The sequence below is a fragment of the Ursus americanus genome, chromosome 6 (genome assembly GCF_024610735.1).
Source record: "Ursus americanus isolate L20-20 chromosome 6, mUrsAme1.1.p, whole genome shotgun sequence".
Lineage (NCBI taxonomy): Eukaryota > Metazoa > Chordata > Mammalia > Carnivora > Ursidae > Ursus > Ursus americanus.
In genome coordinates this window covers 27,089,474-27,108,805 of record NC_142132.1, presented here as the reverse complement: position 1 = coordinate 27,108,805, position 19,332 = coordinate 27,089,474, and the positions used below count along the sequence as shown (strand labels likewise).

The following is a 19,332-nucleotide window of genomic DNA, read 5'->3' as shown; positions in this document are numbered from 1 at the left end:
AAGATGCTCCCTGTTTATCAGTTCTCTTGCTCATCCACAAGAAGCTTTTCAGTACCTCCCCTCCCCCACCAAGGGACACCATGACTTCCTTTCTGCAGAGGGGCCTGTCTTGCGGAATAGTTAGGACCAGGGCAAGCTTGTTACCAGGGATCTGGCCTGAGAATCACTCTCCAAGAGTCAGGACTAGATTAATCACATGGCCTTTGATGCTAACCATACCGAAGGGTTATATATTCCGCTTCTGGTTTTAGGATAATGAAAAATGAGGTTATATTTAAAATCTACACATATTTTGAAGGCCTCAAGTGTAACCTTGAGCAAATTTATTCACCTCAGTTTTCTAATCTAAACATTCACACGGATATAAAGTGGTTATCCTAATGCCAGCTGCACAGCAGAGTATAAGATGCTAGCTCTGTAGCTCAATGGCTGCAGGCCTAGGACACTGGATTCTTCAGATGCCAATCTTGAAACTGCTGGCCAGGATTTGAGATCATTATCATCAATCTGGGTTTCAGAAATAAATGCCTGTGATATCCTTGAAGAGTCAAGTTTCAGGGATGTCAAATGGGGAAGAATTGGGAGACTGACAAAGTCACTGCCCCTCCTCCTGAGCAACGAAAAGACAGCTCTTCTTTATCCCAAGCAAAAGCTTTGGCGTCAATTTCCCTTTTGGTGGGCTCCGTCTACCTGTGTGGGCTTGGAATTCCCCTGAACCGGAAGAGGAAGAACCACCTCCCCTGGGGTAAGAGCCCAAAGCCTGGGATTGGAGTTGGTGGGGCAACTCTTCATGGCACTTGCGTCGGGGCTAGGGCAGCGTCTTGGACCTCTCGCGGGCGCAGCCCACCCAACGTTGTCGGTTTGTTGGTGAAGGGATGCCACTGGCCCTGGATGCTAGGGCTGTCCGTGTGGAAGGGCTTGCGGATGCGGATCACTTCCAAGCCCGACTGGTCCGCCAGCTTCTGCACCAGCGTCGCGATCTCCTCGACTGACTTGCAGTGGATGCTCTCCTCGCGCACTGCCCCGTTAACTGGCCGACGGAGGGGGTGGGGGAGAGGAAGCGGATGGATGGATCAGGGGTCAGACCAGAGGAAGGCGAGCCCGGCCCACCATGCCGCCCTCCAGCCTCGTCCAGACCCACTCACGGTATTCGGCCACTACTCTGGGCACACAGCACGGCCGCGAGTTCACGTATATTACGACCCCTGGGTTCCGTCGGGCGAAGTCGGCCACCTCCCGTTCCACGAACTCCCTGAGGAAGCCGAGAAGAGTAAGCACAGCGACCTCTGACCCAGGGCCACCTCAGCCCGGAGAGCACCCGGCGCCCTTCGCCCGGCTCACCTGGCGCCGCGAGACGACGGCGCGTCGCGGCTGAGGCTAAAGCTGAGACGCTGCAGCTGCTGCACGTAGCGACCCAGCCCGTTGTGGAGGACACTGGCCAGGAAGCGGCTCGGAGTCCCGCGCGCCGTCATGGCTGCAGCGCCCAGGTAGCTCGGGCCAGCCTGGCGGGGCGGGGCGAACGTAGAAGCTTCCGGTTCCGGGAACACCCGCGCCCGGGAGTTTTGCTTCCCCGGTCAGGGCGAGAGGCGCGCCAGTGACCCACGTTGCGGGCGAGAGGGGCGAGAGGAGGGTAGTGACGCTCGGTCAGGGTCGCGAGCTGCTTCTGTCAGTAGAGCCAAGGGAGGACACGGGCGCGGGGACGAGGTGAGCGCGGGGACTGGCGGGAGCCGCCCGGTGGCGCTCTAGTCGTGGCGAGTCCCCTTTGAGGGAAGGAGCGGTGAAAAGGGCCTCCATCTGGGGGCTAGCGCGTTGGGGCCAGGAACGACGCAGGCGGCGGGAGAGATGGGGACGACGAGGAGGTTCCCCGGCCGGGCGGGAGGGGTGAAGAGATGATCTAAAGAAAGCACACTGGTGAGGGGCAGTGTGGAGGGTCGTAGAGGTGAGGCGGTGGCTGTAAAGGGCCATAGAGGTAGAGAGCCAGATAGAGGCACACGGACGTGAAAGATGGGCCTAGATGTGAAATAGCTGCGCAGGGGCTGAAGAGGATTCAGGGAGATGTTTATGAGGGACCAGTTGGAAGAAAAAAGCCACCGCAAGTGGGCTCCGTATAGTGCTGTGAAGAGGATCCCTAGGCTCTGACGTAGTGAAGGCACCCAAACCAAGAACGGAAAGCATTTCAATTAGTGACTTCCTCAATTGGACTAGGAATGTGGGTTCTCCTTCGAGGTGGGTACCCCCTCCGTATCCTGCTGCCTCTGCGTGGGGAGTGGATGGGTCGGAGGGGCCTGCCCAGAAGCTTGGTTCCAGGCCCTCCTCGCAGACGGTACAGGAAGGAGGCTCTCCCAGCCTTGGAGGTACCAGTGTTGCCTGTAACTGCAACCGAAATCCGCCAGTATTTGCGGGCACATGGGATCCCCTTCCAGGATGGCCACAGCTGCCTGCGGGCACCAAGCCCCTTTGTGAAGGCCTTGCAGCTCAAGGACCAGACTGGTGCTCCTGCTTCCTTCAGCCTTTTCATTGACAAGACCACAGGTCGCTTTCTCTGCATGACCAGCCTAGCAGAGGGGAGCTGGGAAGACTTCCAGGCCAGTGTGGAGGGGAGAGGGGAAGGGGCCAGAGAGGGGGTCCTGCTTGGTGAGGCCCCGGAAGCTGAGGACAGTGAGGAAGTCCGAAGGATCTGGGACCGAGCCATACCTCTCTGGGAGCTTCCTGAACCAGAGGAGGCCCAGCTGGCTCGTGTGATGTTTGGCCTTACCAAAGTGACAGATGACACACTCAGGCGTTTCAGTGTGCGGTATTTGCGGCCTGCTCGCAGCCTTGTCTTCCCTTGGCTCTCCCCTGGAGGTTTGGGATTACGAGGTCTGAAGCTACTGAGTGCTGAAAGCCAGGGAGATGAAGTGCACTATAAGGAAACCACCATTCCCCGGCCTGGTGTCTACCACAATCTGTTTGGATTACCACTGATCAGTCGGCGAGATGTTGAAGTGGTACTGACCAGTCGAGAGCTGGACAGCCTGGCCTTGAACCAATCCACAGGACTGCCCACCCTTGCCCTACCCCGAGGAACGGCCTGCTTACCCCCTGCCTTGCTCCCTTACCTCGAACAGTTTCGACGTATTGTGCTCTGGCTGGGAGATGACCTTCGGTCCTGGGAAGCTGCCAAGTTGTTTGCCCGAAAACTGAATCCCAAGCGATGCTCCTTGGTGCGGCCTGGGGACCAGCAGCCCCGTCCCCTGGAGGCCCTGAACCGAGGCTTAAATCTTTCTCGTATTCTGCGTACTGCCCTGCCCGCCTGGCACAAGTCTATCGTGTCTTTCCGGCAGCTTCGGGAGGAGGTGCTAGGAGAACTGTCAAATGTGGAGCAGGCAGCTGGCATCCGCTGGAACCGCTTCCCAGACCTCAATCGTCTCTTGAAGGGACATCGGAAGGGCGAGCTGACAGTCTTCACAGGTGAGCCCTTGGGAAATCACTACTTGGGGTAAGAGGCAAAGGATCAGGTGACAAAAGCATGTGGGTTTGGGCCATGGTAAATGTTAAAGAGGAGGTTTCTCCCAACTTTGAAGCCCTTGCTCCAGGTCTTGGTTTTAAGGGTAGAACTTTCCTCCTTCACCCAGGTCTGTGTTCAACCCCCCTGCAGGGCCAACAGGCAGTGGAAAAACAACGTTCATCAGTGAGTATGCCCTGGATTTGTGTACCCAGGGGGTAAACACACTCTGGGGTAGCTTTGAGATCAGCAACGTGAGACTAGCCCGGGTCATGCTGACACAGTTCGCTGTGGGGAGGCTAGAAGAGCAATTGGACAAATACGACGAGTGGGCCGACCGCTTTGAGGACCTGCCTCTCTATTTCATGACTTTCCATGGGCAACAGAGCATCAGGTAAGATTCCGAGGCTTAGGGTTTTCAAAGAATGGGAGGGCAGGAGGACAGATCCCCAACAGAATTTTCAGGAATGCTGGCTTTTCTGCTGGGATGGTTTAGAGAGCCTGCTTGTAATTGACTCTTGAATTCATTGCCTCCTCCTCTTCCCAGGACTGTAATAGACACAATGCAACATGCAGTATACGTCTATGACATTTGTCATGTGGTCATCGACAATCTGCAGTTCATGATGGGGCATGAGCAGCTATCCACAGACAGGTGACATCCTCTTGTCTCACTGGAACCCACTTGAACACACATGTCTTCTCAGGCAGTTGCCCCCTAGGCACACACACTGTACTCTCCTGTTTTCTGACATGTGTGTTTGTACACACCACCCCATGTGTATTTCTGTCTTCATAGAGGTGTGGGTTGTGGCACTGGGAAGTATGGATAGGGATCTAAGTGTGAGTCCTTGGGTAGAGTGGGGTGGGGTGGTTTGTGGGGAGATGTGAATGAATCAAGAGTATGCGTATGTTCTTGTCCCTCTGTTTGTGTCTGATAATGTCTTTATTGGGATTGGGGCAGGATTGCGGCTCAAGACTACATCGTTGGGGCCTTTCGAAAGTTTGCAACAGACAATAGCTGCCATGTGACACTGGTCATTCATCCCCGGAAGGAGGATGATGATAAGGAACTACAGACAGCATCGATTTTTGGTTCAGCCAAAGTAAGTGGCCTTTAGAGGAGCCCAAGCTTTGGAGAGTAGAGGGGACAAGTGTGACCACAAATGGCCCTCATTCAGCCTTAAATCATCTTGACTGTCCACCTGGAAGAGGCAGGAGACAGCTGCCTCTGGGGCCATGACATGAGGAACACATGTGCTAGGAATATAAAGGCTGGTAATAGTTGGTCCTTTGCCCCCCTTACCCCCACGAGCTCACATCATCCAGTGGGGAAAATAGACGGTGATTGTAACTCAGTATGATAAGAGCTACGATAGGCAACACAGGTATTTGGGGAGCAACAAGACATCTGAGTCAGCCTGGGACATCTAGGGAGACTTCCTTGCCCGTTGGGGAAAGGAGGCGTCGACAGAGGTTGGGTTGAGTTCTGGCAGACAGTAAGTGTTAAATAGTTGAATAAATGGGAGGGCCTTCTGGGCAGCAGGACCAGCCCGATCCTGGAGCTTCCGGGGATATGCTGAGCACCTGTTACATGCTAGGCCTGGGCTGGGCACAGGGAATCCAGGGTAAGGAGCACAAACTGTGCCACAATGGGACAAACATGGAGCTAGGCAAGAGAGGGACACAGAAGTGCAAAGATAGTTGTTCTTTATTTATGAGGATCAAGAATGGTCTCTGATGAAGTGTGACATTCAGACCGAGTCCTGAATGAATGATAAGAAGCTGGGGTTGAGTAGGGTGGTGAGCTGTGGAGGAGAAGTGTCTCAGGCAGAGGGAACAGCATGTACAGAATCCAGGGCAGTGAGGTAGTCAAGGAACTGAAAGTACGCAAGTGGCCCCATCATCATGATCAATAGTTCAGGGAGATTTGCCATTCTTCCCTGGACATTCAGCCTTCCTTTCTCCTTCTCATATGTCTTCTCACTGTTCCTTCCTCCTTCTGCCCCCATCCCCCAGGCAAGCCAGGAAGCGGACAACGTTCTGATTCTACAGGACAGGAAGCTGGTAACTGGTCCAGGGAAACGGTATCTGCAGGTGTCCAAGAACCGCTTTGATGGAGACGTAGGTGTCTTCCCACTGGAATTCAACAAGAGCTCTCTTACGTTCTCCATACCACCAAAGAGCAAGGCTCGGCTCAAGAAGGTCAAGGATGACAATGGGCTGGTGACCAAAAAGCCCTCTTCTGGCAAAAAGGGGGCTGTGCCCCAGAACTCTGAGACTTGCTTGGGTCAGGCCCACCACCCCTACCAGCCAAACCCCTCCAAGCCCTCAAGGTGAAGGCAGTGCAGATCTGGACCCTGAAACGAGCCTGACAGGACAAGCTGGGACATAGACTTTCTTAGCCCTCCGCTAAGGCTACCTCTGTCCTGTGGTCCTAAGTTAGGGACCCTCCTCAGTCAGAGGGGCCTAACCTAGGGCAGAATTCTATACTGAAAGAATTCAATTTAGCAAATATTTGAGAACCTCCTGTGTGCCAGGCTTTGTTCTAAGTCCCAGGAATAGAGCACTGACTAGAGATGAGGTCCCTGCTTCCCGAGAACCTGCAGTCTGGTAAGGGAGACAAGAAAAATAATGAACAAACACAAAACATAATTTTAGACAGTGAGATATACTATGAAGAAAAAACAGCAATGCAGTAATGCTTACAGGTTAGTTTAAGGTCTGGACAGGTATCTCTAAGCAGAGGACACTGGAGATGTGGCCTAAAGAACTAGGATTGAGCCATGTGAACATCTGGTGAAAGAGGATTCCAAGCAGAGGGAAAATGAGACACAGAAGCCCTGAGGTGGGAATGAGCAAATGGAGTTCAAAGCACTGGGTTCAGGCCCCTGAACCTGGAAGGAAACAGAGGACTTCTTGCCAAAACTCCAGCCTAGGTTTCTGGAGCCACAGGGTGACACCGTGAGTATCAGACTCCTCTGCTCCCCACTCTAGACCCTGCCATGAGGTGGCACTCGCTGCCATTGGATCCTTGGTGCTTGGCCCTGTAATATCAGGGCCCCAACGGTGGAAGCTGGCCAGAGAAGAAAGCTGTGAGCCCAGAGTGCCTGCCACCTGGACACTGGTTCCGTGTTATGCTGCCTCAGACCACTGGAGTGGACACAGTCATGACTTTTTGTAGAGCCTTTTCTAGTTTTACTGAAAAAAATTTTCCATTGCCTTTGTTTCTGTGTTTTTTCTTATTTGTCCACCAGGTGTCTCCCCAGTCTATAACTGGATTTTCCTCTTGATTTGAATTGGGAGTCTTTGAGCTGTGCACTCCCAAGGAAGCAGGGGCATTAAAGGGCCTTGACCTACACATCCCTTTATGCCTCTTCTTGGCTTAGGGATGACAGGATGGTGCCTCTTTATCCCTGTCTTCCCTGAGGATCTCCATGTGATCCCTGGCAGAGGTGTGGGTCACTGGGCCACATGCCTAGGCCCTGCCTGACCAGCTGTTCCTAAGTGATAGGAGCCACTCACCTACCTCTCAATGTGGACTCATGCTCAGTGTCTTCTTATCTGTCTCCCCATCCATTTCCCTCGTCCTTTTACACTCAGTGTTTCTCTTATGTTCATGTGTCAGAACTCCTGGGATTCTTTAAAAATGCAGAACCTAGGGCTTACTCTCTTCCCCAGTAAACACACAGACGTTTCTAATTCTGGAGGTCTGAGGAAAGGTATAGGATTCCTCATTTTTAACAAGTACTGAAGGAAATAGCAAAGTTAGAGACCTTGTCAGAAATAGTCCTAAATGAGGGCACTTTCCCATCTCACTTCCTCTGATATCCTAAAGTCCCATTTTCCCTTTAGATTTGCATGCAAGAACGGTCAGAATGCAAGATGTTCTGAGGGGTTGGGGCCCTTGTAAGGGTGGGCAGAAGTTTCCTGCTCCCTTGAAGTCTTATCAAGTTCTCCCAGTCCACCTAAGGGGGCTGCTTCTGGGGCCCTGTGGAAGGCTATGGGGTCTCTGGTCTGTTGTGTGTGAGAACTGTGGCTACAACTATCTCCTGAAACAGACCCTGGAACAAAGCTGTTCTCTGGGGAAGAACCTACGGGGGAGGGAGGGAGGGGGTAGCCCCTCCAGGGCCTCCCTTCTTGGGGGTCTCTCCCAGACTGGCTGGAGCCAGGCCTCCTAATCCCGCAGTAATCATTCCCAGCCGCCGGCTGGTCTACGCCTCATCGAGGGTCTGTAACACTGAACACCAACCATGCCTTCCAGATGTACACCACCAGGTCATTCCTACCGCTAAGGATGCTGGTCTCCTGGGAACGCCTGGTGTGTTCTCTCTCAGGCAATCCTTTAGGGATTTCCGTTAGGGGACCTTTGAGGTCTCTCTGAATTGGGGATAGAGGAATAGAGACGCACTTGCCTGTCTTGCCCTACCCTCCTAGCAGACTACCCCCCCCCACAGCACAAACTAGAATGATGGGAGGGGAAGTTAATGCTCCCCCAGCCCCACCCCCTATACAAACGCATTCCATTGCACACCTGTCTTAAACTCCTCACATAAGATTAGCCCAAAGTATGTTCAGGAGTCCCTGGAGCCTAGAAAGCAGTGGGGGATCCCCGGGTGCGGTGTAAGGTCGCTGGGAGCCACTGTCCCTGTACCAAACCAGGGTGGATTGAGGCAAATTACCTGGTCTTGGCCTATATCCAATTGGGTATTAAGAATCTCCCTGAGAGTTCAGGGAGGGCCTGGCCAAGCAGGGTCCAGCTGAATCTGCAGCCCTGTCCTCGGATTTAGTGTCATATTTGTCTGTGAAGGGGCAGCTTTTGTCCTCCAGTAGATTCTTTACTACAGGTGGGTTTGAGAAGAGACTAAATTCACTGGACTCCTGCTGCGCAAGTACTCAGGCTGCAAGTATGGCCCAGATACCTGTAGATACACAGTCTGCGCCTTCCCACAGGCTGCCTTGGGGGCCACCGAGGGAACCCTAGGTGCCTCCCCCTATACAGAGCAACTTCCTGTTTTTGCCTGTGGGTGGAACTTTATGAGTCGAAGGGAAGCCTGGCTATGCTCTGTGGGGGGCCAGAACTGGCAAATAGGCTCACCTGGGCAAACACCTACTCCCGCGGAGAGGGGAGGTGCTGGTTCTGCAAGGGCAGTTCCGACCGACCGGAGGGTGGGGCGGGGTCTGTTTTGGTGAAACCCGAGCAGTCTTTGTCTGCTTCCTAAAGGTTTTCCTTGTTCCTGGGGAATGAGCCGAGAGTGGACCCGATCTGGCTCCCTACAGGGCAGGGCAGGTGGCAGTAAAGCCCTATCACCAACTTGGTTAGGGCGGCCAGGTAGTTTAGTTCTCGGTCACGTGCAGCTCGTCCCTTCCCCAGGTCGAAAACCAAATCCAGAAAGCTGTGAAATCGGAGGCCAAAGGGGCAGCCTCAGGCCACCGTCGAGCTACCGCTGGGCTGGGTACCGGGTCGGCTGTTGAGGGGGTGCTGGGCAGACCACTCCCCTCCCTGGGTCGGGGGCGCGGCCTCAGCCGCCCCGCCCCGCTCCACCAGGCCGGGCCAGGCGGGCGCCCGGAGTCCGAAGCCCGGAGCTGGCTGGGAGCCGGCAGATCTGCGGCGAGGAGGTGCTCGCGCTGGAGCAGGAGCTGGGCGGGAGCTGGAGCAGCGGCGCAGGTGGCGCTGGGTGAGTGGGGGGGCCGTGGAGGTGTCGGAACTCCAGCCTCCCGCACATCCCGGCTCCGGAGCGAACTTTCCCGGTCTGGGGAAGCCGGGCTTTGGAGTGAGGAGGGGGTCCCACTATGGGGTGGGGGTGGGGGTGCAGGCAAGGAGCCTGAACTGGGAACCGACACGGAAACTCACACCGACGGATCCACACACGCGCGCACACAGACCCACGCACTTGGGACACAGGAACACACGTGCACTCAGGAAAGGACGCGCCCAGTGGGCTACCCTTGCAGTCCCTGGAACAGGGGCCCACACGGACCCCCAGCGGACAGGGTGCTCTGCTGTCGCGTACTTGACGGGGTGGGAGAAAAGGGCTGCCCGGTGACCGCCGACGGGGGCGGGCCGGGTGGGACACCTCCGGAGGTTCCTGCTTCCTGGCCGCCCACAGGTGAAGACTAAGACGTAAACAGGCGCCGAGCACGTGATCGCTTCGCAGACAAGTGGGCTGTGCTCCCCCACCCCCGCATCAGGGCAAGGACCTGCCTCCCCAGTCCTGGGCAAGTCAGCCAGGTCTCCAGTCGGGCTGTGTTCCCTTCTCCGCCTCCAGAAATGTTAAGCCTTCCGCCAGAAATGGGAGCACAACGCCCCCTGGAGTCCGGGTAGCGCAGGACCGAAGACTGTCGGGCTCGGTGGAGTTACCTGGGCTCCTCTCCTTCCTTCAGGCGAACACGTTCATGGTATCTTCATCCCTGGAGGTATCGGAGGAGGGCGCTATTTTTGATGGCCGTGTACTGCAGCCCCCGCCCCATACCTCCAGTCTGGGGAGCCTGAGCGCCGGTGGGTCCCCTTCCTACCACCACCCCTCCTTGCAGAACTGGGAGCTCCTCCCCTCACTGTGGGAGCAGAAAGCCCACTCGTGCAAGAGTGGAAGCCCTCCATTCCCAGAGAATGCATGAGGGTAAATGTCCCCTCAATACGGGAGTGGGTCTATCTCCCTTCCCTAGAAGGCCTATCTCCCTTCCCTCCCAGGGAATGGGGGAGTGGGCAGCGGCCCTCTGCCTCCCTCTCTGCCCCACCCTCCACCCCTACACACATGCTGAGCCCAGCTGCTGCCTGAGCTTCTGGGCTGGCTGCCAGAAAGGGGAGGAGGCTCCTGGTGCCCCAAGAGGCTGGGATCAGGGCAAGGCCAGAGGAGGGGGTCTCTATAGGGAGGGGGGGCTCAGTCTGTTCTTGTGAGGATCAGGGTCTGGGGTGAGCCTGAGGGTGGCTGGGCTATGTCTCCCTTTCCAGGGAAAAAGAAAGAAAAACAACCCTTTCCATAGAGCTAAAAATAGAGCTGAGAGCCGGCCAGGGCTGTGGCCTGGAAGGGGGGGATGCTCCTTCCTGGGGCAGAGGAGCTCTGGCAGGCCTTGGCCTTGGGGGTGGGGATGCAAGTAGGGGGTGGGAGGCGGTCCTTGCCCAGGGGTGTGGGCATCAGCTGACCTGACTGGGGCACAGAGACCCCTGGGGGAAAGTCTGTGTGGTAGAATGTTTGTGAAACACCACGTGTATGTGTAAGTTGTCTGACTGAATGAGACCACCAATGTGTGAAAGATGCTTAGGAGACGAAGCCCATTTAAGATTGTTACTCGGTAGGAAGGACTCTGAGTCGATGTGAAAGACTGTGCACAACAAGGTGTGTGACACCCAGTATGTCTGTGTGTGCGTTGGCCTGAAAGATTATGGAAAGAAGGAACGTGGAACCACGTGATGGATGAGACTGTGTGATTGTGGCTGCGTGGGACTGAGTGTGGGAAAGGTCGTGTGGGTGTTAAGAAGATTGTGTTGTTTGCGAGAGGGTGAGAATATCTGTGACCCTGAGAAGACAGAGGAGTGTTGTCAGCTGTGAGGCTGGTGTAGGTTCGGACTGTAGGTTTGGACCGCCTCACCCCAGTGATTGTTGGCGGGGGGTGGGGGGGGCGGGGGGCGGCAGGGGCTGCCTCTAACCCAGCAATGAACTCTCCCTGAACAAATGATTCTGAAGGAAGGCAGGGGAGCAGACAGCCGCGCCCGGGGCAGGCCTGGGCTCGCGGGGTCGAGAGGGTACGGAGCTGGGGAACCGGGTACGGGCCCCCAAGGTTGAGGGGGTGACGGTGTATTCTCCGAATATGTCGCCAGGTGGCGCCACTTCCGCAAGTCCGAATATGCCTCCATCAACCGCTGGGTCGGGGGGAGGGCGGGCAGGCACGGCCCGAGCCTGGGTCCCGGACCTTTCCTGGGGAGCAGGGCACGACAGCCGGGGAGGGTGAGGGGGTAGCTGACCCTCGGCGCCCCGCTCTGGACTCCAAAGCCGGAGAGTGTGTCTTGCGGGGCAGGCTTCGACTGGAGGAGCGGAGGGGGAAGGGCGGCCGCCCTGGCGCCTGGCCCTTTGTGCTCGAACAATGACCAGCTGCCGCTGGCCCCGGGGCCCGGGTAGGGGTAGAGGGTGACCCGCCGCCGCCGCCGAGTCCCGAGCCGACCGACCTTCGGGGCGGGGGGGAGTGGATCCTGAGTTCCGCGGCGCGGCCCCCGCGTGCGCCCGGCCGGCCTCGCGTGACGCGGGGTGCCTGCGCGTGTCCGCGCCCGGGGCGGGGACGCCCCTCGGACCCCTCCCCCGCGCTGCACCGCCCACTCGGGCCGGACGGGGGCCGGTCGGGCCGGGGGCGCCGCGAAGGCGGGGCCGGGCCGGGCGGCTCCGAGTGGCCGCGCGCGGGCTGGAGCCGGGCGGCGCGCCTGTGGAGCGCTGGGGGCGGCCCGGGGCCGAGCATGGAGCGGCGCGGCGGAGGTGAGGGGGGGCCGGGGCCGGGAGGTGACCTGGGGGCGCCCCCAACTTCTGCGCGGCGGAGGACCGGTAGGGAGGCGGCAACCCCCAGCCGCCCCCACTTAATGGAAGCGGGGAAAGGTGGGGGGGGCGCTCTGGAGGGTGGGTTGGGGGCTCCAGCTTCCTGTCGCGGAATGGGAACTCGTGATCCCAGACTTGATCCCGCCTGACTGGTCTTTGGAGTTTGGTGGGGGGAGACTTTCCCCAACTCTTCAGCCCCCAAAACAGGTCTGTGGGAGTTCAGCTTAGCCAGACCTGCCCGGGGCCCTGGCTGAGCCCAGCGCTCCGCGGCCCCCAGCCCACGAAGGGGGGGGTGTGTGTGTGCTGGGCCGGAGTGATTACTCGGGGAGTGCTGGGGAGAGCCAGGGGTTCCCTTTCCCACAGCCACAACGCATTTCTCAAAATGGAGCCTCCACTTGCCCCTCCTTCTCTCTCGGGCTCCCGCTCTTGGAGCCCGGCTGGCTGGGCCTGGCTTTCCAGAGGCCTGGCTCTGGCTCCCTGGGTGTCTGGCCCTGGGGGCCCAGTTTTTATATCTCTTCTGGGTTTAGGGGCCCCTGGCTCCATGGGATTCACTGGGTCAGCCTGTCTTCTTGTCTGCTGACCCTGGGCCTCTCTGAGTCTTTGTCTCTTGTCTTTTGGGTCCCTGTCTTTCTCGGAGTCCGTCTGTCTCCTCCCCTTCTCACTTTCTTAGTGCTCACTGAAGTGGGCAAATGCAGACAGAGGTGCCAGGCTCCCTGGCCCCCTAAGAAGCCCCTTCCCCACAGCTTTCTCCGTGCCCTGGAGTGGTGTGGGAGAGGGCAGGAGATGGGGTGTGCCATCTGCTTAGCCCAGGGCTGGCACTTGGTGGGTGGGCTCTGCTCTCCCCCAGGTTCCCACCCCTAGCTCCTCCACCCTCGGTCTGGATACCTTCCTGGTTCTTAGGGTCCTTTGACTTGAGTGGGGAGGTGGAGGGCGGGCCTAGTGGAATACAAGCAAGAAAGAAGGGGGACAGACCAGGCACAGGAGTCAGATAATGTGTCTCTCCTTTCCCAACACTCCTGGGAGTGACAAGAACCAGGCTCCTGCTCACCCAGTTGGCCCTGCTTGTCCCCCAGGCTCCCACCCATGCTCTCACACATGCTCTGTCCACACACACTCCTCTGTACACACTTGTGCACACTCACGTTCCTGTTCGTATGCTCGTGCAAGATCCGGGGGGGTTACATATAACTCGTGTGTACCTGAAGGGACATCTACCCAGAGACACTCGCAGATAGTTGCACTCATGCACCACGAATTCACTTATCACATATGCAGTTATGACTTTTACGTACTTTCTGAGGGACCCCAGTGAACACACGCGTGTACTCTTATGATGTGTTAATCCACACATGCGAATGATAGGAATGTCCCGATGCAGCTATTCAAACCTACATATCCTCGCACGCACTCGTTCATGGTGTGTTCACACATTTTCATGTAACACGTAGTGAGTACTCATTTCCACGCGCCTGTGCGTAGTCTCCGCACACAGATCAGTGCAAACTCCTGTCCCTGCGCCATTCTCTGTCCACTTCTTGGCCCCCACTCTGCGTGATGACTTCAGCACATGCCTGCGCCCTGGTCTTCGGCCTTAGGACTGGGGAGGGAGTTCCGGGCGGGGACTGGCTGTCCCCTTCCAGGAAGGAGCGGAGCCTGGGGAGGTGGAGCCCTCCTCGCTGGGTCCAGGGAAGGGAGATCTGAGAGCAGCTGCCAGAGGTGATGGTGGGGCTTCCACCCGCATCCCCTCGGGGCTACTCTGGGGAATGTCTACAGCCGGATGGTTTCACAGAAGCCGAGCTTGGCGGCAGGCCTGTGTCGGCTCCTTTCGGCCAGACCGATTGGGTGTGGTGAGGCTAGGAGTTGTCATGGAAGCAAGCACGAGCCTGCATCCACCTCTAGAAAGCAGGAGACCCCAGAGCGCTCCTGTGGGCTACCTCAGCGCTCTGGGTTTCTTGTTTGGCCAGCTCTACCCTCGCCGCCTCTCCGTCTGGGAGAAACTGAGGCCCAGCTGGGGGAGGCTGGGCACTGCCCGGCCTTGGCTCTTTATTCCCTAATTACCATCTGAGTTGCTGACTCTGTCCCTGAGGTTGCCTCTGCCCCAAGTGCCCTCTAATGAGGCCACCTGGTCCCAGGGGACCAGGAACCTGTGCTGGGAGCCGGCAGAGAGCTGCCTGATGAGCTTGAGTCCCAGCCTCTGTGAGGGATGCAGGCTTGGGCTGGGGCCCTGCACAACCACCAAGCCTCCCTCCCCTCCTCATCCTTGCTTGGTAGGGTCAGCCCTTAGCCCTGTTCAGACCAGAGTTGGGCGGTGACCTGGATCCCAGGAAGATCCGAGGTTCACGCCAGTGCTGGAGGAGGAGCCTTGGGGGATCGGGGCTTGTACTGATGTCAGGAGGCTGTTTGATGTGGGGCAAGGGGTCAGGAGAGGGACTCAGGGACTTGTATAGGAAGGGGCCTCAAGGTGAAGGGACTCTGACACCACTGCCCTGCTCACAGGTTCCCCTGGAGGCCCTTGGCCAGGCCTGAGCCTCTGTCGCCATGGCCATTGTGCAGACTCTGCCAGTGCCACTGGAGCCCGCTCCTGAGGCCACCACTGCCCCGCAAGCTCCAGCCATGGGCAGCGTGAGCAGCCTCATCTCCGGCCGGCCCTGCCCTGGGGGGCCGGCGCCTCCCCGCCACCACGGCCCCCCTGGGCCCACCTTCTTCCGCCAGCAGGATGGCCTGCTACGGGGTGGCTATGAGGCACAGGAGCCGCTGTGCCCGGCTGTGCCCCCGAGGAAGGCCGTCCCTGGCACCAGCTTCACCTACATCAACGAGGACTTTCGGACAGAGTCACCGCCCAGCCCGAGCAGTGACATCGAGGATGCCCGAGAACAGCGGGCACGTAATGCCCATCTCCGTGGCCCCCCACCCAAGCTCATCCCTGTCTCTGGAAAGCTGGAGAAGGTGAGGACCAGCCCTTCCTTTGGGGCCCGGGTGGAATCAGGAGCCCCCCGAAAAAGCTGGAATTTGGGAGCCGATTTAGAGGAGAGAATGTGGGCTGCGGATTCACCTCCCCGGGTTCTAATCCCAGCTCTGCCTCAGTCTAGCTGCATGACCTCAGGGAAGTCACTTAAGTTTTCTGAGCCAGAGGTTCTGTGTCTGTGGAGGCACCAGGTCAGCTCTCCTGTGATGGTCGGGAGCATTCCATCACATAATGTACGTCAGTGTCTAGCCTAGTGCCTGTCGCACGGCATGTGCTCAATAAGTGTGAGCTGCTCAGTCTCTCGTAACTGTGCAACTGCTACACGTCTGATTCTGAACGAGGCCTTTAACTTTGCTGAGCCTCCATTTCCTCATCTGTAATATGGGCACAGTGATACTATTTTGCTCGTGTGGCTGTTGTAATGATTAGAGGCGAACCTTCTAAATGGCTTGGTGTAAAGGATATCAGGGGACCCTCAGACGGTGGAATTCTTATGAATGTGTGGGGGATTGGGGACCCCAGATGGGAGGGCAGGGAGTATGATAAGGGCTTCGAAAGACTGGGCAGCTCATCCCCAGTGTCACATGGCACCTCATTTCAGAACATGGAGAAAATCCTGATCCGCCCAACAGCCTTCAAGCCAGTGCTGCCCAAACCTCGAGGGGCACCATCCCTACCTAGCTTCCTGGGTCCTCGGGCCGCCGGACTGTCTGGGAGCCAGGGCAGCCTAACACAGCTGTTTGGGGGCCCTGCCTCGTCCTCCTCTTCCTCCTCCTCCTCGGCTGCCGACAAACCCCTGGCCCTGAGTGGCTGGGCCAGCGGCTGCCCGTCGGGGACACTGTCTGACTCCGGGCGAAACTCACTGTCCAGCCTGCCCACCTACAGCACCGGGGGTGCAGAGCCAGCCACCCACTCCCCAGGCGGGCACCTGCCCTCCCATGGCCCTGGGCGGGGGGCACTGCCCGCGCCAGCCCGAGGGGCCCCTACTGGGCCCTCCCACTCGGACAGTGGCCGATCTTCCTCCAGCAAGAGCACAGGCTCCCTGGGAGGCCGTGTGGCTGGGGGGCTCTTGGGCAGTGGTGCCCGGGCCTCCCCTGACAGCAGCTCCTGTGGGGAGCGCTCCCCGCCCCCGCCCCCGCCCCCTCCGCCCCCTTCGGATGAGGCCCTGCTGCACTGTGTCCTGGAAGGAAAGCTCCACGACCGTGAGGCAGAGCTGCAGCAGCTGCGGGACAGTCTGGACGAGAGTGAGGTGACCATGTGCCAGGTGTGGTCAGCAGCGATAATGGGGGTGGTGCGGCAGGATGTCCACAGGAGCTGGGAGGCCAAGGAGCATTTCTGTGTGTGCTGGGGGGCAGGGGGGCAGGCGAGGTGTTGGGCAGTCCCCGGCCCAGCTGTCAGGCTTAACCTCCGGAGTGGTGAGGAGTCCAAGCCGGCACCGCCATTTCCTGCCTGTCAGGCTTGAGCAAGACCCTTCCCGGTGCTGAGCCTCGCTTTCCTCAGCTGTAGATGGGGAGATTTCTGGCCTTCTACGGTTATTATGAGGATTAAGTAAAGCAAAGGCTGTGGAGGGCTTAGAATGACGCCTGGCACCTAGGAATTCCTGCAGAAGTGTTTGCTATTATGGACGTTGTTTCTAGAATCCTAGAAGTGGTCGTGACTAGAGTTGTCATAATTATTCTCATGGTTGAATGGAGTCTCCCGTCCCCGAGCGCAGCCATAGGCCTCCAGAGCAGCAGTCGGTGACCTGGGAGCGGTGGGCAGGGGTGGGGAGGCCGGAGGCTGGGGGAGCCCCCGGGACCCAGGTCTGCCTTCCGTCCCCAGGCGTACGAGGAGCGGCAGCGGCACTGGCCACGGGAGCGCGAGGCGCTGCGGGACGACGGCCCCGCGCAGGCCCAGCGGGCGCCGCGGGCCCAACAGCTGCTCCAGCTGCAGGTGCTCCAGCTGCAGCAGGAGAAGCGGCAGCTGCAGGACGACTTCGCGCAGCTGCTGCAGGAGCGGGAGCAGCTGGAGCGGCGCTGCGCCACCTTCGAGCGGGAGCAGCGGGAGCTCGGGCCGCGGCTCGAGGAGACCAAGTGGGAGGTGGGCCAGGCCGGGAGGGCCGGGGAGTGGGGCCTACCGGGACGAGCCCTGGGCCCCGGGTTCCAGCCATACCCCCCTCTCAGCCTGCTACTCCCGGAGGTCCTCCCCATCCTCACCTCTGGGAGATGAAGATCCCCCTCTGACCTCCCTTTCTGGGGGGGGGGGTGTCTCCTTGTGCCACCATTTTAGGTCTCATTGGTCGGGTCAAGTGCTCACAGTAGCCAGTGGCATTTCATCCACTGCCTCCCGACCAATAAGAATAAGACGATAGAGCCTGCTACGCGCCCGGAACTTTCTAGCTGTTACTTAGAGTGGATCTTCCGATCCTCAGAACAGCCTTGTGAGGTCGCTGTTGTTACCATCCGCGTTTTTGAGACGAGAAGGCTGGAGTGCAGAATTACAGCTAGTCCGCGGCAGAGCTGAGATCTGAACCCAGGCCATGTGGCCCAGTGTCTGCGCTTCTCACCAAAACGCCGTGGTGCCTCTCAGTGGCAATGTGGGCACTGCCCTAGTGGGTCCCACTCCTGCAAAACCTGCCACCGGCCCGGCCCGGTGTCCTGTGCTGGTTTAAAGTCACCTGCTTTGAAGGAAAATGATCTGGGTGTTTTACTGCGGCCACTTACTTGCCGTACGACCTCGGGCATGTCACTAGGCTCGCCTCAGTGTCTCCAGCCATGTCATGGGTGTCATGATCCAACAAGCTGTCCCCGAACACCCCGCATGATCTCAGGGCCTGACCTTCGGGGAGAAGGCTTCTCACCACCCTTCCCAACCCCCTCCCACCCTAGGTGTGCCAGAAGTCGGGTGAAATCTCCCTGCTGAAGCAGCAGCTGAAGGAGTCCCAGGCAGAGCTGGTGCAGAAGGGCAGTGAGCTGGTGGCCCTGCGGGTGGCGCTGCGAGAAGCCCGAGCCGCGCTCCGGGTCAGCGAGGGCCGGGCGCGCGGCCTGCAGGAGGCGGCCCGGGCTCGGGAGCTGGAGCTGGAGGCCTGTTCCCAGGAGCTGCAGCGGCACCGCCAGGAGGCCGAGCGGCTCCGAGAGAAAGCTGGCCAGCTGGACACCGAGGCGGCTGGACTCCGGGAGCCCCCCGTGCCCCCTGCCACGGCGGACCCGTTCCTCCTGGCGGAGAGCGACGAGGCCAAGGTGCAGCGGGCGGCCACCGGGGTCGGGGGCAGCCTGCGGGCCCAGGTGGAGCGGCTGCGGGCAGAGCTGCAGCGGGAGCGGCGGCGGGGTGAGGAGCAGCGGGCCGGCTTCGAGGGCGAGCGGCAGGCCTGGCAGGCGGAGAAGGAGCAGGTGATCCGCTACCAGAAGCAGCTGCAGCACAACTACATCCAGATGTACCGGCGCAACCGGCAGCTGGAGCAGGAGCTGCAGCAGCTCAGCCTGGAGCTGGAGGCCCGCGAGCTCGCCGACCTGGGCCTGGCCGAGCCGGCCCCCTGCATCTGCCTGGAGGAGATCACCGCCACCGAAATCTAGGGCCCTCAGCATCCCAGATCTGCAGGGGGCTCCACTGAAGGGGGGCGGGAGCCTCAGGTCCACGGAGGTCCCCAAAGTCCGGGCCCCCAAGCCGCTCGTCCCCTGGGATCCAGGCCTCTGGACCTCTGCCAGGAACTTGGGGCGGCCCTATGACTCGGACAAGCAAGATCAGACTCCTTGAAGGTCCCCGTTTCACTGTCACGCAGAGGCTCCTACTCACTTGACCCATGTCACCCCCACTTCTGCTGCCATTGCCACTCTGCCAACCGCATTTGTCCCAGACGCCAGGGGGTGGGAGGAGGAGGGGGCTGCCTCGCTCCCACGCTCTCCCCTACCCCAAAGCCAGAGAGAGCCAGACGGCTCCGGCTGCTACAGACGTGCCTGCCCCCACCTGCCCGGGTCGGGGGACAGGGCTGGGACTGGGGTCTGAGCCCCAGGCTCCAGCCCTGCAGCCTCTCTCCTGAGGTGAGGGGGCTGTAGTCAGACCAAAGGAAGAACTCAGAATTGTCTTGTTTATTTGTGTTTGTGACCAAGTGGCCCCTCCCCACACCCAGGTTTATGGCCTCGTTTTCACTTGTATATTTTTCCACACTGTAAATTTCTTGTACAAACCCAAAGAAAAAAATTAAAAATTTTTTTTGTTTTTAAAAAAAGATGAGTGTGCTAGGTAGAGATTATGGGAACTTCTTTGACCCCCCAGCCCCCCTCAATTTGCTGGCTATTCCCGTACCCCCTCATAGAGGTCTTGGGGAGAGGAAGGTGATGGGGGAAGGACAAATCCAGTAGAAAGTGTGAAGTCCTAAGTGGACC

At 58.8% G+C, this 19,332-nt stretch overlaps 3 protein-coding genes across 9 annotated transcripts; 2 read left to right on the top strand and 1 right to left on the bottom strand.

Annotated features, from left to right (window-relative positions):
• Positions 1–288: 288 nt before the first annotated feature.
• MRPL43 (mitochondrial ribosomal protein L43) lies at positions 289–1,476 on the bottom strand. The gene is made up of 3 exons (XM_045802899.2): positions 1,342–1,476; positions 1,146–1,252; positions 289–1,030 (listed from the first exon to the last, which is right to left on the bottom strand). Exons 1-3 carry the CDS (start codon positions 1,470–1,472, stop codon positions 789–791), a joined length of 480 nt encoding a protein of 159 aa, XP_045658855.1. The 5' UTR covers positions 1,473–1,476; the 3' UTR covers positions 289–788.
• Positions 1,477–1,514: 38 nt separating this feature from the next.
• Positions 1,515–6,711, top strand: TWNK (twinkle mtDNA helicase). Of its 5 annotated transcripts, XM_045802896.2 has the most exons (6): positions 1,553–1,704; positions 3,324–3,450; positions 3,638–3,878; positions 4,032–4,139; positions 4,449–4,590; positions 5,504–6,711. In XM_045802896.2, the coding sequence occupies exons 3-6, from the start codon at positions 3,757–3,759 to the stop codon at positions 5,822–5,824; spliced, it is 693 nt and encodes a 230-aa protein (XP_045658852.1). In that variant the 5' UTR covers positions 1,553–1,704; positions 3,324–3,450; positions 3,638–3,756; the 3' UTR covers positions 5,825–6,711. The 5 variants fall into 5 exon arrangements, with proteins under 5 accessions (XP_045658850.1, XP_087718911.1, XP_087718910.1 ...); XM_045802894.2 differs by having other exon boundaries at positions 1,515–3,450; XM_087862785.1 differs by having other exon boundaries at positions 1,515–3,478; positions 3,615–3,878.
• A 2,017-nt stretch (positions 6,712–8,728) lies between these two features.
• Positions 8,729–19,175, top strand: LZTS2 (leucine zipper tumor suppressor 2). 3 transcript variants are annotated; one of them, XM_045802901.2, is made up of 5 exons: positions 8,729–9,162; positions 14,503–14,952; positions 15,573–16,235; positions 16,793–17,050; positions 17,839–19,175. In XM_045802901.2, exons 2-5 carry the CDS (start codon positions 14,545–14,547, stop codon positions 18,520–18,522), a joined length of 2,013 nt encoding a protein of 670 aa, XP_045658857.2. In that variant the 5' UTR covers positions 8,729–9,162; positions 14,503–14,544; the 3' UTR covers positions 18,523–19,175. The 3 variants fall into 3 exon arrangements, with proteins under 3 accessions (XP_045658857.2, XP_087718908.1, XP_045658858.2); XM_087862782.1 differs by lacking the exon at positions 8,729–9,162 and adding an exon at positions 11,393–11,949 and having other exon boundaries at positions 15,573–16,220; XM_045802902.2 differs by lacking the exon at positions 8,729–9,162 and adding an exon at positions 11,395–11,949.
• Positions 19,176–19,332: the final 157 nt, after the last annotated feature.